At 48.0% G+C, this 19,582-nt stretch overlaps 1 protein-coding gene across 1 annotated transcript in view; it reads right to left on the bottom strand.

Moving 5' to 3' along the window:
- Nucleotides 1-16,474, bottom strand: part of LOC146177185 (neprilysin-1-like) — a 51,386-nt gene extending 34,912 nt beyond the window's left edge. The window contains exons 1-2 of the mRNA XM_084581484.1: nt 16,160-16,474; nt 10,488-10,646 (exon numbers count right to left, since the gene is read on the bottom strand). Of these exons, the coding sequence (XP_084437610.1) occupies nt 10,488-10,646; nt 16,160-16,474 (474 nt within the window). The remainder of the gene's footprint in view (nt 1-10,487; nt 10,647-16,159) is intronic.
- Between the last annotated feature and the right edge of the window lie 3,108 nt (nt 16,475-19,582).

Here is a 19,582-nt window from a genome sequence, read left to right as displayed (position 1 = left end):
CCACGCACAGCACGTTCCTATCACCCTAAAAACGTTAAAAAATATTCCTCTAAAACCAACATTTTTAAACAATCATTCTTTCCTAGAACGACTCGCCAGTGGAATACCTTACCTGCTGATGTTGTCCAATGCACAAGTGTATCTTCATTTTGTCACGCGCTGTCCTGAATATATGGGTACATTTGTTGTATTGTATTCACATCGTGGCGTCGGGTTGAATATACTTTGCCTTTTTTTTTGCAACACGTTTCACTTCACATTCTTTTTCTATTTTACACTCTGTGTTATAGCTTGCTGGCCTAACGTTGACTTGTATTTATGATGAGTAGTTACGGCTCCGTGTATTGACACTATGTATGCATTGTGTAAATTGTATGTTTTGCAAAGCATTGTATGCCTGTGCGTCTCTCATAGCCTGAGTCGCTTTGGGACGTTAAACCCCACAAACCAACCAACCATTGTATGCCTGCTCCTGCCTTAAAGCCTGACACTCAGGCTGGCAGTATGTTCTTAAATAAAAAAAATGTCGCAAAGCACACCAACACATTTGCATTTCGCCTTGATCGAAACGCGACTACCACTGTCGGGTTCGAACCAGGGTTCATTTGATGAGTATCTGAGCGTCAACAACTGAGCCATCGATGCGGGTAACCTATCTTCACTTACGGCACAGGTAAGGTGTCCACAAGGAAGTGTGGCAGTTACTGCGGAGTTCCTTTCTATAAACAGATTTACATTATTCTGCAGAAAAACATTTAACCCGTCTGGGAATGAAAATGTGCTTTACAGGCGATAGCGCGTCAACTCAAGACGAAGCCTAATGTCCCCATCAATTTGATTACCTTTCGTGGTTGCCGGAATAGTCATCCCGCCGATTACTAAGGCACACGCACCTAGGCTATGGTGCCTCAAGCATAGTGAAAGAGGTAGTTAGGAAATGCATACAAAGCAGAGCAAACCCTTACGGATATTCCATATCTGGTCCAGATATCCTTTATGTGCTGCCAGATATAAATATATAGGACAGCAAATAAAATCTTATCTTGGCAAATCCAATCGAAAATCAGTCCAGATAGGGACTTATATCTACTAAATATTGCCCTTATATATCTGAGATATGGATATATCATGCAACTTCCAATTCATATCTGAACGGGTAATGGGAGCTTATATTGCCAGATTATGGGGATATGTTGCATCCTCATGACTTTCTGTTGCCTGATAAAGGGCATATATGGCGTCGTAATGACCTTATATGGACAGACCAGAGGCATGCCTGGTGTCACACAATCTTATAAAATCTCATTGGGGCCTTATGTGGGCGTCATAGTGCCTATGGATTAGCATTAGATGGCCTTCATCCACCTTCTGCAAATATACAATATTGGCATCATGTGGCCCAGCTTCAATTTTTTCACACATTCAGCATGGCCTGCATGCTTTTTGACATAATTGTATTCAATTTAGAGAAGCTACGATCGAGTGTTGTTATTTCAATTATTCTGCAGATTTCGCTGCACATTATTATACCATGTGTTCCATAATCCAGGAGTGCGCTAGGTTATGGCTACATGCTCCTCTTGCCCCCCACCAACTCGTATTTTCATTTAAAATGCTGCGGCAGTCCGGTGCACTAAGCTTGGTCGGTTCATTTGAGGGAGTAAAAATATCAAGAAAATAATGGCAGTTCAGTATACGGCCCCCGTTGCGCTCGCTACAAGCATAGTCGGTTCAGTTGAGCGATTCAAAATATCAAGAAAATGATGGCAGTTCAGTATACGGACTCCGCCTCGCTGGCTAGACGCTAACACATTTTGTCCAGTGTTTCCCTCGAATTCCCTCTCAGACAGCGGCGGTAGCTTAGCTTGCCTGCTTCGCGGGATCGCATTTCATCTCTCCTCGTGGCCGCTGCGATCGACTTCGCGGCTTGCCGCGCTCTACCGCAGATGTCGCGCGCTCTCCTTGTGTGTGCTTGCTTCGTTCCCTTCCGCCTTTCCACTCCGTACGTGTTTGAGCGCGTGTTGGTGTCTCGTTCCTTTTCGGTGGCCGATATCAGGAGTTCGGTGTGGCTGGCGGGCATGCTGCGGGTTGTGATGCTAGTGCGTGTGTATGTGCCAGCGCCTGTTCGTTATTAGCTGTGTTCATGTAACAAAAAATGCGAGAGCAAAAATACAGGGGCTTCGTTATGACCGCCAGCACCGAGGAAATTGCTGTGTCCCACTGCGGGTCGCAGCTGCCTCCTCAGCCTTGGCAGCGAACCTTATGGTCGCCTGAGCTTTTCGGGGTTACTGCCCTGGGGGCCCTCTGCCAAATTTTCACCATGGTTTAGAAACTTCCAGCGGATCGCACCCTCATCATGGCTTCACGCCAGATTACAGGAACCATGAGCATGAGACTTCTTGTCGGGAACTAGCACATGCCAGAGTCAGGGTACAGTTCACTTTATAAAATTGATAGAATATTATTTTCCAATCAGTGAATTCGATCGTAATTGTCATTACATACTTTTACGTACAGCATACTTTGCTAATTAGTCTTTCCCTCCAGCAAGCTTGACATATTTCATTGAGTGGATTGGGTCTTTCGTTGTTTATTATTAATGCTATTATATTCTCAACCTAAGTATGTAACTTCATGCTTAATTTGTTTTAGAGGGGGCGGCAGCTGTCGCTCATCGTGTGAAATGCCATCGGACACATTCAAAAAATCCTCAAACGCCTTGTATTGTTTTTCTTTCTCTTAATTTCTAAAGCAACCCCGAGTTAGGCGCTTTCGCCCATTCTACACTGCAGTCTCTGCTCAAGGTAACACCGGTACTTCCTGACAGCCTATGCACCCTGCTAAATTTAGGTATTAGAAGCAGTCCCAGCAGTGCGTGGTTCATCACCTTACGGTTTAGCGGTGCTTTTTCTGAGCATCTACAAACAATTAAATTCGATTTCAACACTCTAGTTCGATTTCAATGCTGTTCTTTATTTCCTTTAGATTCGCCAGTAAACCAAAAAGCTCATACTAAAACTATTTACTGGTTAACGCTTTGTGTAAGAGTAGGTTAAAATTTAATATATAGTTTAATAGATTATTATCTTTCTCTTTAGATTCTTATTAAACAGGAAGGTTCGTTATTTTGTTCAGATACCTCATTAGTTTGTTATAGTTTCGCGTGTAAATGAGTGGGATCTCAATATTTAATTTAGACGAATGAGCATGTGCCTAACTCTCAGTACCCGCGTAATTCAGGCCCGTCTATGAGCGATTCCACAGAGAGGAAAAACAACCTGTGGCTCGAAAGCTGTATTCCTGTCTGTAGGTTCGCAATGGAAAAGAAAAATGAAGTTTCCGGCTTGGCAATCTTGATTGACCGTGCGGCTGTCTGCATTTAGCTGGAACACTGAATTTTTGCTTTTGTACGTTATAATAATTTGTTATATTGAGATGAAGATCATAGGCGATATGCTCCCCACCATGCATGCACTGCAGTGAATTCAGAAATGTGAAAAGAAGGGGAAAATATAGGTGCGATACATGTAACTCAACTGGCTATTGGTCTCTAGTCGGTTCTGGTTTCAGGGTAATTAATTCATCCCACTCCTGTACTCATTCTTCATTCAGTGAGTATTGGTCTAGCTCAAGGCAACCAGGCTTGAAATAGCTATCCTATTGTTGCTAGTCACAAGTTACGAGCGGGACGGAATCAGCTGTCTGTCATTCATGCCTGAATGAATGTTTAAATTTGGCGCTTTTGCATTCAAGCTTCACGTCCTGACACATAGATGGTGCTAACCGTCATTTTCCCCGTTTCCTGAGTAAATCGCCTAAAATTCCTTGCTTCTATAACTTTTTGCCCTCATCTAGCATCTGTTGTGCTCTCAGCACATTTATGGGCAATATCAGTTGTCATATCAGGTACTACAAGCAAGGAATTGCGCAGATAAGGTATACCTCGCCACATATGCCGTATTTCAAACTGAATTGGGCCGATATGCCTTATCTGGTCCAGATTGGTCCAGATATTTTATATCTGCCCAATTCCTGATATTTTTATATAAGTCTAGAGATGACATTTTTATAAGGGAAGGGAAAGAACCAGTAGTGATTAAATAACTACCGGTTCATTCTAAGATGCAGAACACACTACGAACTGAAAACCGATATTACTTTGTTTGGTTCATAGTGCTTAAAGCGACAAAGGCTATCAGTGATGTTATATAGTCGGGGCTCCGAGAATGCCGACCACCTGGAGTTCATTAATGTGCACTGATATCGCACAGCCTATGAGCTCCTTGCTTCTCGCCTCAAACGAAAAGCGGCCGACGCGGTTGGGATTCCAACTCCGCTTCCTTAGGCACGGCAGTCCAGCGCCCCAAATGCTGCACCATCGCGGCGGGGCATTTGTTTGACTTCTTTCGTCATAATCTCAGACGCACCGAAAGAATAAAGATGTGCTAAAATTGTAGTATCTCAAAACAAAGAGGATACTGATTATTTTGAAGATCACAGAACGATTAGCTTTCTCTGCATTCAACAGAAAGCATTCTCAAATGAAGCACTAATATAGTTGTTTTTTGGCCTTCTTTAAAGGGACTTTGAACAGGTACTTGTTCTAAATTTCTGTAGAAGAAATAAATATAAGGGGAGATCGTGAGTATTTAACCTAAACTGAAATATTTTGCATAGAACTCACAATTATTTAGACGAAACTCTTTCCAAGATAATAGAACGAAATCTTGTGCGCGAGAGTTGCGCGCAAGATCTGTAATATTCCGCGAAATTCCGCGTGTTGTGTTCTTTACTGTTCTTCGTGTATGCCGTGCGTTGTATGCCGTATGCCTTGACGTCACCGCCAAGGCCAGCTGCGCAGCCCCTCGCCACGCTCTCACGTCGTTGCCTAGCAACGCTTAATAGGTGTGGGACTCCGCCTCATTAAAAAAATTTAGCCTCCATCTGGGAATCAAGCTCCCATACCTTGGATATTCAGCCTACCGCTTTACCGCTTTGCCAGGCCCCGACTCGCGAAACGGTGTTCATAATTCTGCTTGTCTACCGTGAATATGATAGCGTGATTCCGCGAGTGAGAGATACTGCGATTGGCGCGCAATTCGAAAGTACCAAAGACTGAAATAGTTAAGTCAATCAGTTAGGGTGACGTCAAGGATGTGACGTCACTCATCTGCCGTTAGCTGTTAAGACCAAGCGGGAACTAGCGCGCTCCATTGCGGAACAACTGGGGAGAAGGGTGGCTGATTATGGCCCCGATAGGACTGGGACACGTAGGTCAACGCCGCTTGCGGCGGGGGCTAGCCTGCCATCGAATTTTATCAATTGTAGGCCGTCATTGCACCCGCCACTGCTTCAGTGGTGGTGGTAATGGTGGTGGTGAAAACATTTATTGTACATTTTCGAGGTTTGCTTCACGCCGAGCCTTAAGGGTAAGGGCCTTACAATACTGTGTGGAGACCCTAGCCAGGGACCCCATTGACGGTTGCCGCCGCCCGCGCACACCGTGTTAAGGCCCTTTGGGCCTGTAGGTCACAGCAGCCGAGCAGGGTCGCCTCCCAGTCCTCCCGATTGGGGGAAGGGATGGGTTTCAGCCACCTCTCCACGGTACTGGCACTGGCCAGTGAATTGGTAGTCAAAATGTTGAAGTATTTTCGGGCACAGCATCGTGTTAGTGAACAGGCGCAGGAGCAGCCTAGCCTCTCGCGCGCTTTTACTAACCCTCTGCAGAGGTTAGGCTATTTGCGAAACGAGTTTTGATGGAACATTACATCTTTGAATGTGTAGGCGTGATTGGAATCGACGTCCTCACCCGATTCGAGTCCCAAGGAAACTGCCCAGAGAAAAGCGCGCGGGCGGTTGCGTCATCTGCCTCGTAAATTCCGACAAATTAGGGAATCCGCAAACTTGGACGAAAATATTGAAAATATCGACGATTGGGCAGAAATCCTCATGCACCATGTAAAATCCGCTACCATTACCCTAGAGGCGGACGATGCACCGAAAACAGTCGACAGGAAACTCCTACACATGTGGGAAGCAAAAAAAGGTATGGAAAGACGCCTCCGGTGTCAGACATGGAACCGAAACATAAGGCGAAAAATAGCCAGGCACAATAAGAAAATTGAGGATTATGCAATTAAACTCTGTGAGCAAACCTGGTGTAACAGATGCGATGAAATGGGGGGAAACATGAGCCTTTCAATGACGTGGAGCCTGCTACGATATCTTCTTGATCCCGACAGTTCGAAAACACAATCAAGCACAACAATAGCAAAAACAAGACACGCGTTCGAGGCGACTGACGCGGAACTAATAACTAAACCTGTAGACACATATGTCGGCGATACAAAATCCCTCCCTCTTAGGCAATATGCGGGCCCTCCGAACGAGGCCCTCGATGCGCCTATTTCAGAAGCGGAAGATAGAGCCGAAATCCTGAGCTTAAAGACGCGATCAGCTCCCGGCCCCGATGGAATAACAAACGAAATGCTACGAAACCTAGACGACCCTTCCATAACGGCACTCAACAAGTACATGCAAGAAGTATGTAGTAGCGGTCGTCTTCTCCAGCAGTGGAAAACTGCAAACGTTGTGCTAATTCCAAGAGCTGCATGCCCCCGAAATTTGAAAACTTCAGACCTATTTCTCTAACCTCATGCATTGGAAAGCTTATGGAACGCGTAATCCAAACAAGGCTAACTAATGTCATGGAGAAAAAATTGGTCTGGCTTAGCTTATGGTTAAGCCTAGGATGCGAAGCATACTAGTGCTGTTTGTAACGCGCTTTGCGGTCTGGCGAGCCGCCCTCTCCCTGGTTGTTGTTGTTGTGGCTGTAGGAAGAAAGAAAAGAAAATGCACGGGCCTGCTACTGGCTCTGTAGCTGAGCCACCTCCACTGCCTCATGCAGATAGAAGAGAATATAGATAAGAAAGAAAAGGAAGAGGGAAAGAAAGACGCGCGCCGCAACAACAGCCGTTGTCCACCACCAGCGGTGGCGTGTGCAACGACGGCCTAGAACAGACAAAAATTCGGTGCCAGCCTTGACCCGTCGCAAGCGGCGGTGACCCACCTGTACCAGCCGCCGACATCTCGCTGCTTAACTGACTCAACGAGTGCGTCGCCTTTTATACAATTGCGTGACGTCAGTATCTCATAGCGGTAGGAGCGGGAGTTAGGCCGCCGGCGGAGGCTGCGCATCCGCAAGCTAGCGCACGAGTTGAGCCCCCGTTTTCACAGCTGTTGTGACGTCATATCACGTGGTGCGCCGATGTAGGTCAAGTGGTAGCTACGCGGCCGCGCGCGGCGCAGCAAGGAAGAGCTCGGTAGCGCGGCTAGTATGCTTCGCATAAAACGACCTGCGGCCGCACGAGATGGTCGGGTTCCGACCGGGCCTGTGCACACAGGACATAATGCTCCGATTACGACAGACATAACTGACTCGAAATCCAGAGACGCGAAGGTAATTCTAGCACTAGATCTAACAAAAGCATTTGGCAACGCAAAACACCAGGGAATTCTCGCGGGACTGCAGGAATTAGGAGTCGACGAGAGGACATATAATAACGTAATGGATTTCCTGACAACAGGACGTTGAAACTAGAGTTTCAGGACCTAGAATTCCCCACTGTCCACCTGGGAAGTAAAGGAACGCCTCAAGGCTCGGTGCTCTCCCCCTTCCTTTTTAACGTGGTAATGAGAGGCCTTCCCGCCGCTTTTACAGTCATAAAAGATCTAAAGTTCAGCATTTACGCGGACGACGTTAATCTCTGTATGAACAATGCAGCGATGGCAGCATAGAGGAACGCCTAGAGGCGGCGGCGGAAACATTGTGTCCTACGCGGTCGAAAGAGGTCTTGCGTGCTCTCCGCAAAAATTCGAACTTTTCATATATAATCCAAAATCATTGAGATGCAAGGGCGAATTTAACGTAGAAATTAAGGTCGACGGCAAAACCATACCAAACGTCCAGCAAATCAGAATCCTCGGTTTTTTTATTCAAGAGGATGGGTATAACGACGGAACGATAAAAAACTCACTACCTACGCGACACAAGTAACAGGGATATTTAGGAGGATTGCATTCAAAGGCAGAGGCCTCAAAGAGAGAAGCCTCTTGAGACTGATTCAGGCGTACATAATCAGTCGAATATGGTATGCCACACCATTCCTGAACATCAGGACCAATGAAAAAGATAAGATAGACGCACTCATCAGGCGTTTCGTCAAGAGGACGCTGGGTCTACCGATCTCCCCTTCTACGGAACGCCTGGTAGAAATGGGAGTGCATAATAGCTGGACGGAACTTGTTGAAGCGGTGAGAATCGCCCAACATGAGAGATTAAGTAGGTCGAGCACGGGTCGAACCATCTTAGAATGGGTGGGTCGAAAAATAGATAGGGGTAAAGCCGACAAGGTTGCCCTACCGCCACAATGTCGCGAGAACATCATTGTCCGTCCTCTCCGCCGCAACATGCACCCAGAATACCACAAGGAGAGACGAGAGAAGAGAGCAGAAGCACTGGTTAAAAGAGCAAAAGAATTCAGAGTAAAAGAATTTACCTACGTAGACGCTGCAAGCGGCCGATCAGGGGCGGCAGTGGCCGTGGTAGTCGATGGTAGCGGCGCCCCAGTCGTCTTCGCCACCATCCGAAGCAGAAACATAGACACGGCTGAAGAGGTCGCAATAGCGCTCGCTTGCGTCGGAACGAAGGCTAGATTGATCTTTAGCGACAGTAAAACTGCTCTCTGGAATATCGGAAAAGGCAGGGCCTCGCAAGAAGCCACCCGAATTCTAGTAGCTGCAGTTAAAATCGATCGCAAAATCACCCTAATTTGGATCCCAGCACACACATCCGTCGCCGGCAACGAGGCGGACCATGATTTAGCCCGAGATCTTTACTTCTCGGCAAACGCGGAGCCGCCCGACTGCCAAGCGATGGACGAACTTTTGCAAACCTACAAAGAAATAATTGAAAATTATAGATTAGGAAGACGTCTGATGCCGCCAACGGATTGTAGCTTAAATAATAAAGAGGTCATAGCCTGGCGGCGATTACAACCCTGTCTGGTTGTTTCAAACCCAGATAGATAAGAGAAAAAATGATAAATGTGAAGCCTGCGAAGCGAGGGGGACCCTCGATCATATACGGTGGGAATTCCCTAAGTCTCCGGGCGCTAGGGAAAACATTAAAAGTAGATAAGCCTGGGTAACCCTGCTGTGAAGCAACGTCCCCGCTGACCAGCAAAAAGCCGTCCGCCTGGCGGCTGAGGCCGCGAATAACCAATGTAGATTCGCCAGTCCTTAGTCGCGGAGGTTCCAGCCCCGGTTCCCAAGGCCTGTGTGCCAGGAGCGGGGAGTAGGGGGCCTCCAAAATCGGTGGAAATTAAAGTTTAAATCAATCAATGAATCCCTGTAAGACCCTGGTTGCTAGGAGCCCAGACGAGATATCGGCACGCAGGGTCTGTGTCCCGACTGTAATTTTGATATATTCTGTAGGCTAAGGGGGTGGTTCACCCTTGCGCGACGTTCCGACAAGCCCCTCGTGAGTCAGTGATGATGATGATATCTTTAGATATTTTTAGAGGCCGCGAGTGCCATGGCTACCTCTTCAGCGTGTGTTATAGATTTGGCCTTGAATGTAAGGCCATCGACTGTCTTCCCGTTGTGAACGACTGCGACCGTATACCAGCCCCCCGGATGGGGGCCCGAGGTATCCACTTGGAACACACCTGATTTGTTACCATAATGGCGGGCCAAGGTTCCGCTCCCGCCAGGCGCCGCAAAATATGGTCTTCTCGTGACATATTGGCAGTGGTGGACGGCGGCTGTTGTTGCTGCGCGCATTTTTTTCTCCCTTGTTTCCTCCTTCTTTAATATCTCTTCTGTCCGCACGAGGCAGCGGAGGTGGCTCAGCTACAGAGCCAGTAGCAGGCCCGTGCATTTTCTTTTCCTTCTTCCTACAGCCACAACAACTACAGTTCCAACGCCGCCAGGCGGCGCTCTTTCCCTTCCGCGACTGACAGATGCTGCGCCTTTCCTTTCCTGAGAACGAAATATAGAACGCCGGTGAACGGGCTCGACACGGAAGCAACGAGACTTAGCTGCTGGGGAACGGCGCAGAAGGCAGGAGATATTTACTTATTTTGACCCCGAGTTAGTCATTGCTTTTTGCTACGTACATCCAGGCATGAAAGAGCTAACCAATCTTTATTTTTTTTCTTCCGGCCCAGCATGCATTCAGTGGAGAGGAGGGCGCAATGTTTGATTGCCAATATTTTGCGTTAATTCCGCTATCTTAAGCAATTTTGCGTTGCGGAGAGGACTGATGGGATACCTATTACTCGTGTTTGTTTTCTAATTTTAGTAAATAATTTCAACAATATTACTTGATGGTAGAAAACTCATGCATCCCAATTACGTCGCCTCGTATCCAAGTAGCCGAGCACTAGTTCAGCGAGGCTGCGTTCATGCCTGAGGTCATTAGTCACCTTTGTGGAGTCGTCCCTTGTCATTTGGCTGACTGCCGTCGACGTGTAGTACTGGGACGGCTCACGTGTCTCGGGGATAGTAGACACCTTGTTCTGCTGGGACGGTCCTCCTGGAGGTGCTTCCGTTGGCAGTTGCTGCTGGATGATTTCTTTGGCCTCCTGCACCAAGAAATACACATTAGTGTGCCTTTTTGCTAAGGCCTCCTAGAGGTTATAGGGCTGACTAGTCTTTCCTACAAAGATACATAGATCACGTCAACAATTAAAATGGCCGTGACTTCCATGGTAGTCCTACATATATATGCTTCGAACTTCTACTGTGTAATATGTCTGAATAGGTGGCCTGATATGCTGTTTCTGAAAGGCATCTGAGTTTCGTAGTGTCCGGTGTGAAATGATTGTGCAGTTCTCATTACGTTAAATGACGACTGTGAATATGGCGCCCCATTGAAACCGGTAGCCGACAGGCTCAACGGTAACCGTTCGCGAAGTGAGGGCCTATTTTTTACGAGTGCTTCGGAAACTTGCTTTATTGAATGATACGTCTGCTGCATGCGCTACAATTAATCAGATTCCCATCTCCAAGAAACCGCTGGACAGGCATCACAGAACTAAGAGCTCTGAATTCTCTTTTGTCCGTGAAAGTCGGCCAATCATTTTCAAAGTGAATGCATGTTGACAGTATAGCTGGTATGCACTCCACCCACATGGCACCCAACTACGCCGCCGGCCGCTATTTGTGCGGTTCACGTAGCAAATGAACTCCTGCCAGTCCTGGTCCGAGAGTGGGCTCTCATCGGGGACGAAATCCTGCCAGTCCTGCTCCGAGATTGTGGTTGCATTCAAGACAAAGTCCTGCCAGTTCTGCTCCGAGGGTGTGCTTTCATCGTGTTATGGTGGCTGACGTGCCACAATAATGCTGTCGCATAGAATTTGCATGCAACGGACACATGTCTGTAAATATCACTGACGGCTCTTCGCTTGTTTTTCGATTGTGGTGAAACGAAAAGGCGTCCGCGTGCTGTGCAATGTCAGTGCACGGTAAAGATCCCCACGTGGTCGAAATTACTTCGGAGCCTTCCACAATGGCATCTATTTCACTTTCCTCTTTCACTCCCACCTTCCTGCCTTCCCTTACTGCGCGAGTCAGGTGTCTACAAAACAATCGTGACAAATACTGCACATTTTGTTCCTGTGAACTATTTATTACAATTATTATTAGGGTGAAAAAAAGCATTTCTAGGCTCACAGAAAGATCGTCCGCGACTGGCACGCTAGTTCTGTCCGCGAATTGTGCGCGAGATCTGCCAATGCCTCCTTAGGAATTGGATCTGTGCGCGAGTGTACATGAGATGTGTTCTCCTTGTCTAGCGTTCCTGCTATCTGGGGGTGGTGGTAAAACTAATTTCCAACAGATGCAGGATAGGCGTCAACCTATTCGCCTACACAACAGCCTGGACTCATGGGGCCAGGGCGGCGTGTTCGACCAGTCGGATAACACTTAGCTGAGTGTCAGGGTATGAGCTCAACAGTCCGGTCTCCCAAAATTCTTCCGTTTTTGACTGTTCATTCATATTTTTATTTCTGGACACGTCCATATCATAGGTATCAGATCCGCCTTATTCTCACAAAGTTCGCGCCTATCTGAGAATTGTTCAGGGTGCCACTGACGTAGGGTAGCTGGGCTCGGAAAGTCCGTTTGCAAGCGCCTCCAAATGTTTTCTGGGATCTTATTTAGTGTCCTATCGGCCGGTGGGTATTCTAACCTGTGTAGACAATAGTGCCCAGTAATCTCTTTGTAGCTGACTAGCCTGTCTTTTCTAAGAGTGTACTGAAAATCATAACCTACCAGGAAGGTGAGGACAGCGAGCAAGCTTGTGAGCTTTCTCATTTCCTTGAAGCTGGAAATGGGCTGGTGCCCATATTAGCCGGATTATTCTGTCATCCTGACATGTTCTCAGTATCCTGTTTGCCTGTGGAGAGACCTTTCCTCTGAGAAAACTGCATATTGCTGTTTTCAAATTCTAGTAGGCATTGTCCCCGCTATTGCAAGGGCAATCGTCACCTCTTCTGCCGTGTCAGCTAAGCTCGTCCTAACCGAGCGCTTATTCTTAGATTTTGTTCATCCGACTCTACCTCAAACATAACATGCTTATCGTCATATTTGGAGGCGTCGATATATATCCCGTCCTGTCTTTCTTGATATATCTTCTGCAGCGTTTCCGCCCTTTTCTTCTTTCTTTCCTGGTGATGCTCTGGATGCATATTTCGCTGTAGCGGGGGGATTTTGAGTCGCTTCGTGACTTTCATCGGGACATCGGTCATCTGGTCCACTTGACTTTTGTACCGAATGCCTAGTTTCAGCAATATGCTTCTCCCGTCAACGTGTTTGGTAGTCTTTCGTACTGGGTAGTTCTGTTGGCCTCTATCAATTCTTCGAGCGTATTGTGCACCCTCAATTTCATTAGCCGGTTCGTAGACGTACTGATGGGGAGACCAAGAGCTGTTTTTATGCTCTTCCTGATAATTGCTTCAATCTTATCCTTCTCGCAGTTGGCAAAATTTGAGTACGGGACTGCATAGGCCATCTTGCTGATGACAAACGCATGTACAAGTCTTAGGAGGTTTGCTTCTCTTATGCCCGACTTACAATTTGCAATGCGTCTAATTAGAAGTATCGTTTGTTGAGCCCAAGCTTGTATTTTCTATATAGCTTCTCCGTGACGACCATTTTCCGGCAGCCACATACTTATGATTCTAATCTTGTTCACTCTGGGGATCGGAACTCCGTCTGCCTTTAGTTCGATTCACGGTTTTTCTTTGTCCAGCCTGCTAAATCACTGCCTCTACGGAGACGACATCACACTCTGGACCACGAAAGGTAGTGATGGACAAATCGAAGACATCCTTCAGGCAGCTGTGAGAACTGTTGAAGAATACCTAACCCCAAGAGGCCTGAAATAATCGCCCAAAACCCCAAAGATGCTCGTGTACGAGCCACCCCGCAGCTGGTGGTACAAAGAACAACCAGCCATCTGCAATTCCACACTTAAAGTGGAGAGAGGTGGTGAAGGGTGGCTGTTCCTAGACCTGCGGGGCTGGGACGGTAGGTCGACGCCGCTTGCGGCGGGGGCTAGACAGCCACCGAATTTTTACCTGTTGTAGATTGCCATTGCACCCGCCACCGCTTAGGTGGTGGACAACGGCTGTTGCGGCGCGCGTCTTTCTCTTCCTCTTATCCTTCTTTGTTCTCTACTTTCTCTCTTCCGTTCAAGGAACTTCAAGGAACTTAACCACGGTAGCGGGGCAGATTTGTCGCGAGATGTCGCGCTGCCGGGGTGGTTCAGTGGTAAGACGCCCGACTACTGTGCCGGAGTACCCGGGTTCGATCCCGACCGCTGCGGCTGCGTTTCGATGGAGGCAAAACGAAGAGGCGTCCATGTGCTACGCGATGTCAGCGCACGGTAAAGATCCCCAGGTGGTCGAAATTACTCCGTAGCCCTCACTACGGCTCCTCTTTCTCCCTATCCGCTTTCACACCCACCTTCCTCCCTTCCCTCACGGCGCGGTTGAGGTGTCCACAGAAAAAAAGTGAGACAGTAACTGCGCCTTTGCCTTCCTACAAGTCAATGAGGTCTGCCGCGAGATGTCAACGAGATAATGCGACTGGCAGATGCAGCGCCTTTCCCTTCCTGTAGGCCAGTTATAGATCGCCGGTGAACTTTGATGCGTTAAATTGAACGCTGATTGTGTTCGACAACCGGCGCGCGATGTACCGTGAGCAGGAGCAACGCTCAGGCTTTCTTATTTCCCCACGCACATTCTGCAGTGGTCTTAGAACTTTTACAGACGATGTATCTGCGCAGAAATCTCTATTTCCATCACTTCTGAGTATGTGACCTAGACATATGCACGTATGAAATGAAATGTGACATCGCAGTGTTTGGGCCTTGAAATGAGTCCTTGGGGCATGCCTGTGTCTTTCGAGGACGTCGTGGCCGTACTGGCGAGCGCTTTTAAAGCGAAAGTCTTTCTAGGCGCATGGAACGCAATCCTGTGTGCGAGGGTAGTGCGCGAGATGCGTCATATTCTGCAAATTTCCGCGAAATGTGCTCTTGTCTAGCATTCTTGCAATCTGCCATCCCGCGCCAAGGAACACCACGCCACAGGAACCATGGTGCACCGTCGAAACACACTTGCCGGAGAAAGTTTGACAGGCTGCACCTTTGCTTTCCTGTAAACCGATTATAATTATGCGTAGCACTATATAGCGAATGCCGATAGGAGGCAAGCGATGAGAAATAAATGATAGGAGAGGAAGTGTACGCATTTGCCATTCTATTCTTAAGAGACATAGAAGAAGTACACATGCTGGGAATCAACGCTTGCGCCATGGTGGTAAGGCAAGTTCCGACTGGCTCGGCAAATTGTCAGTTTAACTCGGTCAGTGCTCTGTAGGTAAATTGTGTTTACAAATGCCAACACAAAAGCCAGACGTAACTGGGATGAATCATGGACTGCCTACTAATGGCTACACAACCGCGTGGCAACTTTTGTCAACATGCACGGACATAGTGCAAAAACAAACCACCAGCATACACCAAGTTTGGTGCCTTAATCTGCTACCAATAATTGAGACAGTTCGCAGCAACCTTTGCCTAAAATATTAGTGTAGTGATGTAAAAATAAGGCTTCCATTCCGACTATCCGATGTTAGGGAAGCGCTGCTGCCACTGGCCATTATCTGCCCTTCGAATCAGCCTACGGCGTCGCTGAACCAGTTTGTCGATCTACCTGGGCTCGAGCAGCGCTAATCAGTGCTGCTGCCCATCCGAAGAGGCTTCTATTTGCAACGTAGTTTATTGTTGCTGTTACGCGCGGCGACAGTAGGCCGAATCTGCCGTTGTCGCAAATTGCAAGCGGCAATTTGAATTCGACGCGCAAGGAAAGCATGCTAGTAGAGGAGTTAGTCCACTACGTGCTTCGCAAGTCTGGCGGCCGGTGGTGTAGTTGGGCGCCCTATGGTCACCAGTGGAGACAACCTATAGTCCCCCTCTACAAAATATGAAGGTTTTTCAGAGCTCTGGCAGAGGTGCGTGCATTCAGGAGCCCTCAGCTTTATCGAGGTCCAAGGCATGAGAAAAATAATTTTTCCACGCAATATATGCCCATACGCGGACCATGAGCTCACACACAATGAGCCGCGGGTCACATAGAGCACGTCGACATCGCAGAGTTACTTAGCGCACAACGTAATCTCCGTATACCTGCATTTTTATATTCACCAGCGCTGAAGGGGGATAGCGATTGGCGCCTGACACTGAGTTCGAAGAAGAAACATGATGCCTCCTGCCGAACGTGACACGCGCCACTAAGCGGGCACCATACGGGATGTAGAGGCAAAGCATTTCGATATGCCTTGGTTTTCGTCTCCTACAGCGGCCGCGGCTACACCCTAGAGTTCAGTCCCAGCTGCCGGACACTGTAGCTACTGAGCCTCCGGAATGACATCCAATACCCCGGCCATTCATCAGTTACAGCACTCAGTCGCAGAGGACACGGACATCAGCCGAAATCTGAGGATTAAAAACGGAAGGAATGTAACCGAAACCAAAAATGTCCCACCCTCTAGCGATTTAGATATACAAGTAGTGCAGTCGCGCCAGACCTACCGCTGCAGCCGAAGAAGCAGAGGGTGGAGCAGCTGTGGAGGGCTCGAGAGTGGTCGTCGTCTCAGGCGCAGTCTTTATCGCAGAAGTAGCCGTCTCAGCTTTGGCGCCTTTACTTTTGGAGCGTCGCTTGGAGCGCTCCGCGGCACCCTTGGTCTGCGTCCGAGACTGGGTTGGCAACTTCGAAGCTGTAAGTGGTTCGCCGGGTGAACCGATGGCCTCAGTAACCGTGGCGGTCTTGTCGCTTCCTACACCTTCCGCGAAGTCGGAAGAGCCAGGCCTGGCACCCTTCGATTTCTTCGTCACCTTGGACGGCATGAGGCTGCGAGAAACTCGACACTTTGTGTAATACCTAGAAAGAGCAGTAAGACGGCGATGCCGAAGCAACGATCAGGCGCTTTCTTCTTCTTCTGTGCGTGCAGCTCGTGCGCGCTTGCTATGGCTGCCCTAGAGCCACTGGTCGAAAACGATAGCTTAAAGAAGTTCAGGTAAGTAGGAGACAGAGAAAGAAATAACATTTATTTGCACCCGTCAAAAGGTTGTCGAGAATCCGAGGCGCAGCTCTGTCCTAGCCAAGTCCTCCCCATCAGCCGTGGGCGTATCGCCGTTCCCCGAAAACTGCAGCAACGGAAGTGCTGGGGGCACCACTCAAAAATAAAACACAACCTTACGTTTTGTCCGAGCATGAACCGCAGTACGGAAACTGAAATGAAATATAAATGAAATAGTTTTATGGATTGAAATTACTTACCTTGAAGAGCGTAATGCATCAGTAGCGTCCGTCGCGCAATCTTTGCGACGTTGAATAAATTAACTTAAAAAATCACCGCGGCGTAAATTCGTAAAAACTTTAAAGCATGTTAAAAGGTGATTGCTGTCTCTGAACGCAACCTAAAGGTAGCATACAATCACTTATGACAGGAATTGATAACGGTAAGGGTAATTGAATTGTGTAACCGTTGTCGTACCATTACTGGCTGCGTTCGCGGCTGGATTTGCTGCTGTTAAGAAGAAAAACATGCTATTATGCTACCTAAAGGGGAACATAACCCAGGAAATATGGTCGTAGTATATTTGAATGTGGTGAATTTAAAGAAAAACAAAATGTGTACCTGTAGGAATCGAACACATGTCTTACAATCAGATACATGGTGTTAATTCATTGCGCTACAGAAGCGACGGGTAGTGCGGTCTTTAAATGCGCTCCTATTCGGTTTGAACAACGTACTAAAGATGGCGCGACAGACGCAACTGGCATAATCAGAGGATTACTGCAGGCAATTTTAATCCAGCAAACTATTTTACTTCGTATGCATTTTAGTTTATGCACTGCAATGTATACTGAAAAATACATATAGCTTTATTGACTTCCATTTTGTTGTGCTTTATTTTTGAGTGACTCATGTGGGACCCGTTGCTGCAGTTTTCCGGGAATGGAATACGGCAACCATCGACCGGAATATCCTGGATCTGAGCGGCGGTCAGGGCGAGACGGATGACTTCACCTTAGATTTTTTCGTACTGTTTGTGTAGTAGTGCCTCCCAAGACTGATCTGTTCTGTCAGGTTGTCAAAATCTAAGGCACTACCATATCATGTGGATCATGCCCGCTATGCCATCGGGACGTTTGCACCAGGGGCTAAAATTTACGGGTGAAACATGCTGTAAAGCGAGGGTTTCAGAAATGCACCGGTTTGTAGCTCACGCCTGATAACCGCCTCTGCCTAATTTGAAATGATTTAGGATATCATGATGTGTATTAAAGTTATCATTGAACTCTGATGGCTAATCATCCTCAAGGGGTACGGGGTTGCGCATGAGACGTTACTGAGATTCCGGATGGTGGTGGTGAAAACTTTTATTGTCCGAAGGAGGCGACACCGGAGCTCCGGCACCGCTAGCAGGCGTCCAGGGAGCCCGATGTCACCCCAAGAGGCAGGGGCTAGTAGACAAAGCGGTTCGCCGCTTCGGTTGCCAGACGGACAATGTTAGCCTGTGTCGCCGGGTCTTCGCTATGAAGCGCGGCCTCCCATGCTTCTCCGTCCTGGAATAAATTGTAGCCCGGAGAGTGGCTGCACTCCCAGGGGATATGTTTTAAATTTCCTATATCGCTACAGAATCTGCAGTATTGGTCCTCTGGATTTCCAGTTTGCGTGAGGTATCTCCATCTGGGAGACATGTGGTTCTTGGCTTGCAGGCGGCGCCAGGTGACTGCCTCTGTGGATGTGAGGGACCCATCTGGGGGTGGATATTTCCGCCGTCCTAACTTGTAGTGCTCAATGACTTCGTTGTAGGTGGCGAGCGTCTCGACCTTAAAGTTAGGTTGAGGCCGGCGTCCCCCCCGGATAATGAGCGCTCGGGCAAGGGCGTTGGCCGCTTCGTTTCCTGGCATGTTGGTGTGAGCGGGGGCCCAGGTTAGGGTGATCCCACTGTCTATGTTGCTTTTCGATAATATGTTCAACGCGTAGTGTGATATTTTGCCTTTGCAGAAATTCCTTATTGCTGATTTGCTGTCACTGATGATCACCTTCGCGTTCGTACTAACGCACGCTAGGGCGATCGCCGCTTCCTCCGCTGCCGTGGCGTCTACTCCGCTTGTATATATCTTGCCTTGCTCTATTCCGGACCCGTCGACTACCACCGAGACAGAGTTCCGGTCATCGTCAAAAGCGGCGTCTGTGTAGGCAACCGTCTCGGGTGGCATTCTGCTTAGTTTTGTTACCAAGTGTTTGGCTCTGTGCTGGCGTCTTTCCTGATCGTGTTGTGGGTGCATGTTCTTGGGTATCGGTGAGATCGTGAGGGCTTTCCTAATTTTGGACTCAATGTGGAATGTCTGGTGTTTAGTGCCTCTGTTCCCTTGTAGTCCTACCCAGCTTAGAATTTGCTGCCCTGTCTCAGTTAGACTTAGGCGTTCGAGTTGCGCCGTTCTCGTTGCTTCCGCTAACTCTTCCCATGCGTTATGCACCCCCATTCCCTCTAGTGCCAGGGTTGAGGTCGAGATTGGGAGTCCCAGTGCTCGTTTTGTGCATTTCCTTATTATGGCGTCTAACTTGTTTTTGTCTGCTTTTTTGATGTTAAGGAATGGGCTTGAGTAGCAGATCCAACTCAAGATAAAGGCCTGGACCAGCCTCAACTTGTTCTTATCCTTTGGCCCTCTACCTCTGGCCGAGATTCTTCTAATGATGCCTACCACTTGGTTTGCATGAGCGTCTAGCTTAGCTATAGTCGTGGGATTGTTTCCTGTTTTGCTTATGAGCATGCCCAGAATTCGGATTTCATCTACTTGCACAATTTCTTTCCCGTTCAATTCTATCGAGATTCTGGGAGGAGATGCATTGGCTGTCCTCGTTCGAGGCCTGATGATTAGTAGTTCCGACTTCGTCGGGAAGCAGCTCAGCCCCTTATTTTTGGCATGGAGGTCTATGA

Source organism: Amblyomma maculatum, chromosome 10 (assembly GCF_055883805.1).
Source record: "Amblyomma maculatum isolate TAMU_Amacu chromosome 10, ASM5588380v1, whole genome shotgun sequence".
Lineage (NCBI taxonomy): Eukaryota > Metazoa > Arthropoda > Arachnida > Ixodida > Ixodidae > Amblyomma > Amblyomma maculatum.
This window is presented reverse-complemented; position numbering and strand designations above follow the sequence as displayed.